We start from the raw sequence: 13,314 nt of genomic DNA, 5'->3' as shown, positions 1-13,314 counted from the left end.
GGGTATTGCATAAATAAGCAGCCTTCCACCCCAAAAAATTTAGTGTCTAAATAACCATCAGTCAGCTCTGTGTGTGTGTAAGGGAGACTTAGCTAATCATCTGGTTTGGTGATAAATATCAGTGAATGAAAATGCCCCTACATTTTTTAATCTTTCTGCATCTGTGACTTGGTGAACTACAAACCTGGGCAAAGAAGAAAGGTGTTAGTGGAGAGAAGCACAGAAGAAGGAGAAAAGTGGAGAAAAGCTTCCCCACCCCCAGGAAATCGTTCTTTAGCCATTTCTGGGTTTAGCTGTTGTTTTGCTGGAGACCATGGAAAAGGCAAACAATTGGAGGAGGTGGACCACCTATCACTAGGTCAGTCTCAGGGAAACATGAGAAGGGAAACAGTGGGGCCATGGTACAATAAAGGATTATGGATCTCGCTACTGCAGATAGGGATATGATCTTGCCACTGGACTATGAGGAGTTGGGACAACTTGAAGTATATCAGTCTTACAGAGAGAGTGTTTTAATGGACACAAACAATGTTCTTTCTGGGTTGGTGATCATTTGAAGAGAAGTAGTCCTTAAGAACACAATAAGCAAACCACATGGAGGATGACAGGATTCATTAAGTGCAGTTTAAGATACTGTTTGACAGTAGTGAATAATCTGTTGGTTAATGAAGAAAAGTGAATGTGAATGCACTCAGAATCCCTGAGTGCTTTTATGTTGCTCCACTGTCAGCTGAGAAGTGTGGTAAAGGGCCTTGCAAAATGGTCTGTATGGAGAGTGTCACTGCAAAAGCCACAGGTCTTAGAAACAAAATTCATCCAGTCTGTTAGAAGTTCTGCCTGTTCTTCGGGTTGGTTACCTGGGCTCAAACTTGTACAACTGGCCGTGAATTTTAAGTGCCCTGTACGAAATGTATCAACTCTGATTTTTGCATTTCAGCCATCTAGCTTTCCAAAGGAATGGCAAATACTCAAAGCTCCTGGCGATAAACCTATGGTATATCTGGAACCTGAATTTTTGAGCCATTTCTGAAAAAAAAAAAACCCCAGCTTTTAACATTTCAACTCCTGCTACTTAATACAGAAAACAGGGATGCTAATCCCTAACACGCTGATTCTGAATGGACTGACACAGCTACACTTGCTGTGCATTCCCCACCATCGATTATTCTGTAAATATTCTGTTGAGACTGAGATATGGCAAATAAAGGCCCAGAGTTGGCTGCAGGAGCTGGGACTGCTGTCATCCCATTCTGTGCCTTACACACCAGACTGACCACTGCAGTTTCTAAGTACCTTCCAGTTGTGCACTGAGTGCCGACAGTGGCGTGTTGGTTGTCTCAACCTTTCTACAGTAAGAATTGATTGCAGTAAAGTGTTTTGTATTGGACCCTTTCTGTAACTAGTACTGGCTCACATACAAAAATACACACACCCTCCTACATTCTGTTGTATTTTTGTTAAAGAAAGCAAGTTCAAGGAAATGGCAATGCATTTCTGCATTTAAGGACTTGTGAGGGTCCCTCTGTGAGCGTTTACTCAACAGGTTCCTTGGGGAACAATCAGTGACCGTCCCATATACATCAGAGCTGTAGCATGTATGATTGGTGAGCAGGTCCTGCAAAAGAATCATTGATTTTTGTGAATTAAAAAAAGAGCGCAGAGAGAGTAGAGGAAAGCAAGAATAAAGTGTAGGGCATTTGGGAGTGATGGAGGGGATTCAAACTGATTTATTCAAACTGATTTGCTGTAAATGTTCCTACTTCTTGCTTTTAAAGGAGCAAGTGTCAGAGATTTCAGATTTTTTTTAGTTCTCAACAATCTTCCTTAACTTCACTAAAGTACGCCTCTGTGATCCACCCAGCTACTGGTCCAGTCTTTGGATATTGGTACTGGAAATTGTGCTTTAGAGTTAGAAGAGGTTTTTCCTTTTAGGAGCGTTACAGAAAGATATCCAGCTGTCGTATGACCTGAGCTTAATGAGGCTTACTGCTCTGAAAATATAATCTGAGTGTCCCATTGTTCTAATTAACATTATGCTTTCTTGACTAGCATGAGGCACATAGGTACAAGGTATAAAAATTAGGGTTACAGAAAAAGAGAAGGTGAAGAGTCGGGTGTACTGATGAGAACTGAATGGACAAAAGCAAGCTCCTACCTGAGGAAGAGATTGCTCTACTTGCTATCTGTGGGCTGTAAAGATTTTATATGAGGGGAACAAAGATGTGAGGAGCAGGAGAGCACACTTTTTTGACTAAAAAAAATATTTCTGTGAAATAGCAGTTTCTAGTTTGACAGGAGTGAGACACATTTAGATCTGCGAATGCATTGCTACAAAAGCATCAAACCTTTGCATGGGAGAACTGCAAGGTTTGAGGAACTATGCATTTATTTACTGCTCTGAACCAGTGCACACTTGCTATATTTTCTTTTTACTGCTTTCAGTCAAAGAATCACAACAACAACAGAGGAGGCTACATGGACATGCTGTATACAATTTTAAGGTGAAAAAGTTGTTAGCCTGTGGACAGCTAATAGGGAAGAAGCTTGGCAAGAGGCAAATTAGTGTGAGATAGTACGGTATCCACTTGTTTGTCACTCACATCATTGCTAGAAGATACAGCAGCATGCAGGCAAGATCAGTAGCAGTCTTGTGGAGCTGTGTGTTTCAATGGGTTCAGCTGGCTCTTTAAGGTCAAAATCTGTTTTGACATCCTTCCTCCTTGTCTGGCTTTTTTAAGCTGCTCAAAAAAATTATTTATACCTTGTGTTGCCATGACTTTTGAAAAAAACATTACCCAAAACTTTCCAGTTAGAGAAGTGAGAAACTGCAGAGTGCAGATAGTAGCAGCAGAGCTCAGTGTTCCTATAGGAACAAGCTCACAGTATCGCAGTACTTCCCAGCTTTAAGTACAAGAAGGCTTTGGAAAGAAAAAAAAAAAAAGCATCATAAACTAATAAAGTTTGGTTTCCTGTGGATTTAGTGTCATTATTGATTGCAAGCTATTACTGAAGCTTTTGCCTTTTTAGGGCATTTCTAGGTACTGTTTCACATGTGGATCCTCTGCTGCCTAATACAAGCAGCTCACTTTTTTTCTTCCCCACTGTGGGAATCCTAGAGGTTTGCTGTCCTCCATCACCCACCAGTTGTTGAACTGGATTTAACAAGCCATGAGGATAGGTAAGGATTAGCAGATACATAGATTTACACGGACTTAAAGAAACACATGTAATGTGATCACTTTATCAGGCTAAAAAAATTTTTTTCAACTTTCAAAATGATTTGTGATTATCTTTTGAGGTGAGGGAGGGTGGTGACACTGCTTATTTTATCCAAAACTTTTTGTATATTATAGAATATGTTTACACATCATAAAAGTGTATTCAGAATAAAACCCCTTGTTGCTAGTGATTTAAGCTGTCAGATAAAAAAGGTGTGCTACTATCTAGCAGAAGAAATGTATTAGCATGCAGAAAGCAATGCAGCTTCCTCTGGGAGGTTTTAATCAAGCCTCTTGTACTGATTGAGATGCAGTGCTCAAAAGTGAGAAAAATTATTAACAAAATCAAAAATCTAGAGCGTTTTTCACGCAAACATTCATCAGTATATCTTATGTAATTACATAGCCAATAAATCAGCATAGTGTGTAAGTGCTTCAGTCACAGTATAAATATCTTAATGACTGAAACATCTTCACACATGAATAATTTATACCTGTATGATTCATTTTTTATATCCGTGCTTTGCTTCAACATGATAAACTAATCCTTCTCTGTCAGGGAATGTGTGCTTGATTATTGCCTTCTGATTTCTCATCCTTGTGTTTATTTTCCACAGTTAGACACACTCCATTTCTTCTCTTCTGACTCCTCTAATGTAGTTATCTTATTTATTCATCCTGTCTGCCTTGGTTTGCCTTCCCAGTCCATTTCAACAGGCACCTGGGAAATAACGCTAGGGCATAAGCTGATCGTGTGTTTCTCAAGTAACTTGAGAAAGGAGCAGCATCTTGAAAGATCTACTCATTCTCAACAGATATTTGCATTTAGTTTCCTCTCCTCAAGGCAATCAGTACAGAAAGAAATTGTGATAGGCCAATATCAAGTTGAGCTTTGCCATTTTCTAGATCGATGTGAGTTCAAACCTTTGTCACAATACTCATGACAAACATTGGTCGAGTCATCTTCCCATATGTTTGTAAATGCAAGCTTGTTTGTAGCTCCAGAAACCACTGGAATATTCAAGAAAGAAATAATTGTTTGTTAGCATGGGAATGGGAATTGGGAATTCTTAAATTCTGTTCTGGTGCCCATGCTTATTTGGCTGTATGCAAGTCACTGCGTGCATCCTGCCTTACTTAGACCCCTGAACAAGGCGTCTAAGACAGGAGTTTGATTGTAATAACCTCCTCCTTTAGTTACTAGAGAAAGACAAGTAGCTGCTGAGGGCAGTTCATCCAGCTTTAATGCCTGAAGCTCTAGGCAGGAGTGCTACTCCATGAACTCTCTTCTTTTGGATCATGATTTAAAGTTCGGTTCAGATTTGTGGAGCAGCTTATTTTGTTAGTGCCTGTAGAAGCTCAGTTTTTAAAAAGCTAGCCTCAGATGGGCACAAAAATGAATCACTTTTAGATTTAATGGGCACTTTCAAAAATACTTAATCTCCCCTTCAAACCCTCAGCTTTCTAACTGGAAAAAAGACAACAGGAATACAAAAATGATTTCAAGTTGTGGGGGAAAAAGGAGTTCTATAATAATTAACTGATGCTTTACTGGTATTGTATGCTGTTCTGTCCAAGCACCTTTTTTCACTCCATTTCTATATCCAGTTTAGCTACATTACTCTAACTAGGAAAAGCACCTTAGCTGAGTGTTAGTTAATCAAACTCTCATTCAATTTCTGGTGTCATCATATAGCCTGTTAGTTTTGCACAGTAATACGCTGTTTCACAGTCTTTCTCTTCTGTATCAGAATTACATTTTGGGGCTAATTTTCTAGACTTAAGACTGAATGGAATATTGTATATCTGTCTTCTCCTCCATACTTTGAAGCCCAGCTGCACTTCTTTTACAGCTTCGATCTCTGGGACTTCTGAGAGACATTGCAGTTGAACATTTTCTTAGTATTCATACAGCAGGCTCCAGTACTCTGTGAATACAACTCTCTCCTGTTTACTAGCAGGACATTTGGTAACTTTGCTCCAGCATAAGTCTTTGTTCATTCATTTTTTCCTTATTCTGATTGTAAGCACCTCCAAAGGCTTCTAATATCACTTTCTTTGTCTCAGTCTTTTTATGTCCTTAAAGGACACCTTCGCTTACCGTATCTCACTCCACTGCGATCAGTTGTTGATCGATGGGTATTGGTTAGTAGGAGTTCTCAGGCAGTCTCCAGAATGTACTTCAGCCTTATCACTGCCTGCTTTGTTTTGGCATTTAGGAAGCAGCCTGCTGTCTTTTTTCGTTGTTCCGTCTAGCACTTGTCTCTCTTGGGCATAGTTCCTCACCATAGTCGTCAATCATGACTGTTGCTGCCTCCTATTTTTCTGTTTTCTTTTTTCAGCGTTGGTCATTTACTATCTGTGCCCTGTTGCAAGTCAGTACTTTATCCAGTGACAGGATATTACAAGAATCTTCTGAACCTCCTCACGTACATTTTGCATTAACTCCTACTATTTCTAGCTGTCATGCCTCCCGCACTTTCACCATTTTCTCCTAAATTGTCCTCTTTTTTTGTGTGAGGGATTTCTGGTAGACCCTTTCTTTGACTTCTTCATTTTATTATTATAGCTGTTGTCCACAGACCTTCCTCTTCTTTTCTGAAAATTAATTTAGCATCCTTCTCTAACCTATTCATTTCTTTCAGATCATTTTCTACTTTTTTTATTAATTCTGTTTCTTCAGCATGCCTGTTTTAAATTCCAGATAATTTTTAGCTTCAGTTGTTCAAGAGAGTGATTTGCTAACACATCCTGGTTCCCTAACCTGGTCCATCTCTGATTCTGACACATTCAGAAGCTTCTCGACATCCCTCATTCACAAACTTCCTCTTGCTTTTATCATTTTCAACATTAAGAGCTGATTCTTGATGCTGAACCTGATGCTATTCCGGAATTTCTTTATGTGGCATGTTGTCTGGTTAGAGAAATAGAATAGCCATGGAGATTTTAGGGGGGAAAAGATGAAAATGGCATAAATACTACATTGGTACAATACTGATCTTTTGTTGTCTAATTTTAACAGATTCAGTAGCAACAGCGTCTGGGCCACTGCTAGTTGAAGTTGCCAAAACTCCTGGTGCTGCTCTTGGGGTTGCACTAACTACCTCGATGTGCTGCAACAAACAGGTCATTGTCATAGACAAAATCAAATCTGCGAGTATTGCAGACAGGTGAGTGTGACAGAGGGCTGACAGTGCAGGTCCATACATCCATTTTATTTCTACTTTCATTTGGTTTGGTTTTAAAGAAACCCTTCCCTTTTTTGATAAAATTGACCGAACCAGATGTTCTCAAGGTTGCAGGTCTTAAAATTGGCACTTTGTGAGATCGTTGTTCCACACTGCCAAGTGTAAGACTTCCAGGACACCGCTTACTTTAACTCATTCATGTAGTATTCAATGCCATAAGCCAGCCCCCATGTAATACGTGACTGTCTGCTTGCACTATGCAATACAGGAGTTTAGAGGTCTGCTCTGACTATGAAATGTAATGCTGTGGCAGAGATTAGTGTTTAAAAAAATAAATAACCCACTGGAATTCTTAAAGTAAGCCTACAATATGGAACAGCTGTCAAGGGAAGTAAATTTTGAGGCTTTGCAACCTTGAAGTGTTCTTTTAGAATATATCACTCATTCTTGTGGCACAGTGAAATGGAACTCCTTATGTCTGGAATTTTTTATTGATATTTTAGAATACAACTGAGGTATTAGGAAGACTGGCTTCTGTATTTTGAAGATATTTTGCTGTAATTTTTCCACTTCATTTAAACCTTTAACTAAAACCATTTAAACCATTAAAAAAATGATAGATATTTTTCCCCAGTGGTTTAAACCTCTGTAACAGAGCTGTGGGATCTTTTCTGGAGTGCGTGCGTGTGTGTGTGTGTGTGTATGTGTTTATACATATACAGTATATTTCTATATACATATCTCTATCTAAAAATTCCTTAAATATTACGTTTCAGCAGCAAATTCCTCCTGCATGTCCCCAGTCACCCTACCTTGTAACTCCTCTTTGACAATGGTGCTTTTGGTAGCACCCACTTGTAGCAGTGAGTCTACAGCTCCTCTGTGGGCTTTTCCCTACAGTAGAAACTTTGAGAGTGACGGCCATTGATCCAGGGGTGTTCTCCAGTTCAATGGTGCAGGATGCTTTAATTTTCTCCCTCTGTTTTTTCCCATTTCGCAGGGGGTAACCAATTAAAGGAGCTGTCCACTTGACTGGTACGTCGGGATGCTGACTGCTGTGTTTGCATTTCTCAACTCATCCAGTAGCCAGTCTCTTGAGTGCAGCGAGATTTAGCAGATAGCCCCCTCCCCACCCCACTCCTCAAGTCACCATGCTAGCCCTGGTTTCATTATTTGTTTGACTACTGCATAATTTCATCGTCATTTACAGCTTTTGTACTAATAAATGTTTGAACTATAACTCAAAAAATGATGAACTGGGTGCTTGTGTGAGGGATATGTGACCAAGTTATTTGAGTCTCCTCAAGCTCTTCTCATTTTATTCTGCTGCCATTCACACATATTTTTATAGTCAGCTACCCCATTCCAGTTCTGTGAGTGATGTCTTGGCATATACTGTATTAACTGAATTGTTTTTAAGGTTTGTACTAATAGATATAAAGTCTGACCAGTGACAATGCCTACAAAACGCAAATCTCTCTCGAAAAAAAAGAACACGTTCATAGTTGTCATGACCAGTTTGAAGGCAGTAAAACTCATTTTCAAAGCAAAGAGCATACCTGATCATACCGAGTTTTTCCCCTTTTATGTAGATGTGGTGCATTACATGTAGGAGACCATATTCTGTCCATTGATGGCACCAGCATGGAGTACTGTACGCTGGCAGAAGCAACGCAATTTTTGGCTAATGCAGCGGATAATGTCAAACTTGAGATTCTTCCTCACCACCAAACACGGCTAGCGCTGAAAGGCCCGGAGCACGGTAAGAAGATCCGTAGCACCAAATAACCTTTTCTTTTTCTGTCTTTTACTTTGCCTGCCCTTGCTGAATGGCCATGAAAGCTATTGCGGCAGTTCTGTCTGTAAATGTTCTTTCAGCTCCCCAGGTTATGCTTCTGCAGTTTCTGAGAAGCTCTGTGTTTTCTCAGCCTTAATGTACCCTCTGAGATTCCTATGGATAGAGGGGGAAATGTTTTGCTGAGAAATGGCTCTGCATACTTGTAGATGTATGTAAAGACACCTGTTGATTCTACTGTTGCAATCGTTGGCAGGGGGCAACTAGGTACTTCAGTAAATGAATGTCTAAATTGCTTCTTAAATTTAGAGGGAGGGGGGGAAGGACCACAGCCAACTTCTTTTCAGCGTATTGACCTGACAGTCTGTTATGACCACTTCATTAATAGCACCTGTTCTCCCCTAAAATACCTCAAACCCCTTCTGTATTTTCTCTTGTTAATGGCATTATTATTTATTGCTATCGTATGTTAAAGTATGTACAAGATTGCTTCACGGGTTCATTGTCAGTGCTTATGAAAAAGGTTTGTTTGGAAACAGTACCCTAGATCCCAGCCCTTTTTCACTGTGATATTTATTTCATACCAACATACTTGAAGAGAATGGCTTTCCATTTTCAAATCAAATATATATAAAATGTCTTAGTATTTGAAGATGGAGACTGCCTGTCTTGTCTTCTAACTAATCCTGAGGAAGTAGCTAATTCACGGTATTCATAAATGCAGTCTAAAATACCGCATGTTGATGGATGTCAAAGAAGTAACAAGGGTTATCAAATACACAAAGAATATGTACCTGTGTTGCAGCATGAACCAGTGGTACCATTTTCTGAGCCTGTGGTACTGCATTTCTGCCTCATTTAGACCAAGACAAGATTTCTGAGGTCGAGAAATGTCAGTGATGGTAAATGTTCTTGGACACCTATCTAAGATCCAGGCGGTCCCTGCATAAGTGATGCTCTAGTCAGTTTGTCAGAGTGGTGAATATTGACCTGAGGAGACACTACTGTCTCCTAGACCAGGATGAACAAAAAGTAACCCTTGCGATACCATGTTCTTCCATTATTCAGCTGCACCTCTTTCCCCTTTCCACTTAAGCTGGTTAGCGGGGTGAGGGAGCAGGGAGTGATACTACAGAAGCAGAATGAGATGGAGACCAAATTTTGCAATATATTTCCATTCTTTTCAGTTATGACAGTACGTTGTAAACAGATCTTTCATTTTTTTGAAGCAAAGATGTCGCACAATCAATTTCTGGCTGATTAAAGAACCTTTGAAGAGTGATTTTTTGGGGGAAGATGAGTACCAGGGCCAAAGATTTGTGTAGATGATTGTATTACTTGAAACAGTTGGTTTCTTAACCAACATTTAAAACAAATTGATGCTGTTAGTGTTCTAGTCACCTTGACCCAGTGTAGATGCGTAGAAAAAGCCACGCTCTTGCCATGCTAGAGTTAAGAATTGGCCATTACGAAACCCTATCAAGGGGATCTGCAAAAGCTACATGAAAGTATCTTTTGGGGAGAAATCTCCCTAAGGTAATAAAGTTGCTTTCTTAAGTAAGGCAGAATAAGTAGGATGTTCACAGCCCTTCCCAGCCCCTCACCAGGTGGTGCTACTCCAATATCACGACCAATTCAAGATGTAACATGCTTTATGGAAGCAAGTACCCTCTTGGAAACAACCTTTCATCAGGTGTGGTATGGCCTAGGTGCTGCAGAGTTTGAAAAGCTCCCTTTATGTGTCTGGGATAAGCTGTCTCATTAGGGCCGTATATGTTGAGTTCAGTTATTGGTCTTATGGGAACATGCTAGGAATTTAAAATGGGCAGGAAAGTCAGTATATAAAATAAATTGAAATTTTAGGCCTAAAATAAAATGGAGAGCACTATAAAGAATCAAAATATTTTAAATTTTTTTTTCCTTTATACTGTGCTGCTAACATTCATTTCTTTTGCTGCCCCATTAGTTTTATGTTCATTGTACACAACCCTGGGTTGGAATAGCTCAAATTACTGCTAAATTACTACGGTTACACACGATAGGATTTTCTTCTACAGAACTTTTGTTGAATTGGGATTATCCTTCTACAAGCTGAGCAAACTGAATTTGTGTACCTTCCCACTTAGTAGGACATTTTTATCTCTGCTCTCAGCGTGAAAATAAAACATTTTTAAAAAATCAAAGACTACCAGATAATTTCCTGCTGGAAGCAGTCTTTTTAATTAAATGAGGCTCACAGCAACTTGAAAATAATGAAAATCCACCTGGCCGAATTGTTCTTATCAGATTTTAATTTTTACACCATAGTTAAAATTTGGAAATCTTACTGTCTGTGCATGTAATCAAAGAGATGGTTTCATCTGAGAAGATATGCTAAGATATGTATGGCCATATCAGGCTACTGCTGCTGTTCCTGGGACATTTCTGGCTGATGTGAGATTTTCCAGAGTCTCTGAGGTAGCTGGCGCTGGTGCTGGGGGGTGAGGTACCCCGAAGTGCCAGGGCCTCCACAGTCCTGACCACCCCACAACGCTGTGGGGGTATGGTGGGCCCTGTACTCTCCTTTTCCTCTCCCTTCACTGGCATGTACTCCTCGCTGTAGTGACAGGCATTGCTTTTGAGTCATAGAATCACAGAATGGTTTGGGTTGGAAGGAACCTTAAAGATCATCTAGTTCCAACCCCCTTGCCATGAGCAGGGACACCCTCCTCCAGACCAAGTTGCCCAAAGCCCCATCCAACCTGGCCTTGAACACTGCCAGGGAGGGGGCATCCACAACCTCTCTGGGCAACTTGTTCTGGTGTCAGAGGAGGGTTAATATATTCAGACAATTAGCAGATCATTACTCATGTAATATGAAGAGAAACAAAATGATAGCTTTTCTTCTGGCACTGTGCAGTGCTGGCTGCAGTGGCTACCTTTTTCCCCATTATTTTGTCTCACGGAGTAAGATGTGAACGTGAGGTGTGGGTCCGACCTATACAGTGAAGATTTTTGGCTACTGTTACAGTCCAGCATGGGGTGATATGTGTCTGCTGCCATTATAGTTATAGCAGGTAGCAGAGAGACACAAGTCATATAGCTCATGGGCCAAAGACTGTAACTTACATTTTATAGTGTGGGTGAATCCCTCGGTATTTTTAAGACAAAAATTCAAGGAATAGTTCCCTGTTTGAAGTGTGCCTCTGTGGTTCAGCAAGGACACAGCTACATGGAATTTAGTAATGAATAGACTGTATTTAATGAAGGGTGACTTCAATCATTTTCCTTTAATATTTGACACATCAACTGAAATGCTTCCCATTCTCTTCGTAAATACTGGCCTTCACTTTTGGCTCTCAGACTCCCCATACATAAAATCAGCAATCAAATATGGTCTCAAATTTCATCCAGAAAAGGATCATTTTAAAGTTTTGAACATCAAGTTTAAAAAAAAAACCCAACATATTAAATTGCACATCCAACTAATCAATAAGAACTCTTTTGTTTATTAACCAGGCTTCAGGATAGAGTTTTCCTGCTGCTGGCCCAAGGAAGTTGTTTACTGCACAGAATAGTGTAAAGCCAACAATAGATGGTGGCAAAATTAAAATGTCAATGCAGTAAATTGAAATGACTGGCAAGTAAACATCTCCATTAACCTTCAGTTAGTGTCATATGTAATACCTTAGTATTTTCTAAGGAAGTTTGAAATCTTAGCTGCTAAAGCCAGAGTGAGATTAGAAACTGATTCAGTACTAATCTTTTTTAAAACAAATGCAAGAAAACAAACAAAAAAACCCAAAACAATCAGAAGCATTTATTCTGAGAAAAAAATATTATTTATATTCCTAAAGTTAGCATCCCTTGGTAAGAAGACAAGACCAGGTTATTTAGTATTTCATTTTATTTTCAATTTATTTTAATTTTTGGACTTTTTTGTTTGTTTGTGCAATTCAGTTACTGTTCCCTCTTCTCTGGTCCTTTTGTTTTCTGATTTTCCATCATCCCTTCATGCAAGCAGTGAAGGTTCAAAGAAGCGACAGGCAACTTACCTGGGATTCGTGTGCCAACAGCCACAGCAGCCTCCTCACCTACCACCATTATAACACCTACCACCCTGACCATTGCAGGATGCCAGCCCTGAAATTCCAGAAAACGCCTCCTCAAAAAAGCCTTCGTAATGTTCCACGCTTTTTCCTGCTGACATATTCTCTCTTCTTTTTCTTCCTCCTCCTCCCTCCCCTCTTCTATCACTCATACTTTTTCACATTTCAGGCACTAAAACCTTTTCAGTTTTATGGATGCTACACTTTTTCATAGCCATGCCAAGGTTATTTCTGACATTTTATGCTTTTTCCTTTCTGTAACAAGGCAACTTTTGTAGACAGGAAAAGGCTTAAAAATTCTGAATGAATCAGCTCTTCTCCTGTATGAGTAGACCGTTAGATTTGAGTAGTGTATATAAAGCATGATTTTTGAATGCAAAGCATTGCTTACAAATCTTGTGTCAGAAATTACCTGCTAAAAAAGGCATTTCTAAGATCAGCGTATCTAGACATATTGATCTGCATTGGTTCATGGATATGTGTTGAAGAATTTACTTTAACATGCTTCACCTAAAATAAGTTGTATATGATGAATGTACTTTTGGTATCTACAGTATCGTTGTTAGCTTCCAGCAGGTATTTTCATCAAATGCTGGCTATACTTTTACCTAGGGTCACCTATGTGGTTTAATGTCTTTATTAGTGGAAATGCACAAACCATTCCTGTGCATCATACACATTGTTTGATTCGTTGATGAGTTACAGGCACGTGCTGCACTCTTCCATGAAGACTGAGTGCTGTATGCCAAGTGTTTGATTTCTTACAGCAGCTTTGGTGTCTTCATCCTTCTCTCCTACCTCCATGAGTGCATACAGCCTGAGTTCCCTGAACATGGGGACCTTACCTCGCAGCCTCTACTCCACCAGCCCACGTGGGACAATGATGAGGCGGAGGATGAAAAAGAAGGACTTCAAAAGCTCCTGTAGGTGGTAACAGCATTTGCTCAAAACATGCAGTGAATGGGTGGAGGAGGGGGAGATACAGGAAAAAGGTACAAAGTACCTTAATTTTTATATATATTTAT

The 13,314-nt window shown here is 39.7% G+C and overlaps 1 protein-coding gene across 10 annotated transcripts in view; it reads left to right on the top strand.

Annotated features, from left to right (window-relative positions):
• GRIP1 (glutamate receptor interacting protein 1) overlaps positions 1-13,314 on the top strand; it is a 334,877-nt gene that overhangs the window by 278,302 nt on the left and 43,261 nt on the right. For 4 of the 10 annotated variants that reach the window (XM_075746053.1, XM_075746045.1, XM_075746084.1 and 1 more), the window contains exons 8-11: positions 6,241-6,388; positions 7,999-8,168; positions 12,205-12,360; positions 13,060-13,212. In XM_075746053.1, coding sequence (XP_075602168.1) covers positions 6,241-6,388; positions 7,999-8,168; positions 12,205-12,360; positions 13,060-13,212 — 627 coding nt within the window. Of the gene's footprint in view, positions 1-6,240; positions 6,389-7,998; positions 8,169-12,204; positions 12,361-13,056; positions 13,213-13,314 lie in introns of all 10 variants that reach the window. The other 6 variants (XM_075746076.1, XM_075746063.1, XM_075746100.1 and 3 more) reach the window with 3 other exon arrangements.

The sequence above is a fragment of the Balearica regulorum genome, chromosome 1 (genome assembly GCF_011004875.1).
Source record: "Balearica regulorum gibbericeps isolate bBalReg1 chromosome 1, bBalReg1.pri, whole genome shotgun sequence".
Lineage (NCBI taxonomy): Eukaryota > Metazoa > Chordata > Aves > Gruiformes > Gruidae > Balearica > Balearica regulorum.
The sequence above is the reverse complement of the archived record's forward strand: the minus strand, read 5'-3'. Positions and strand labels throughout refer to the sequence as shown.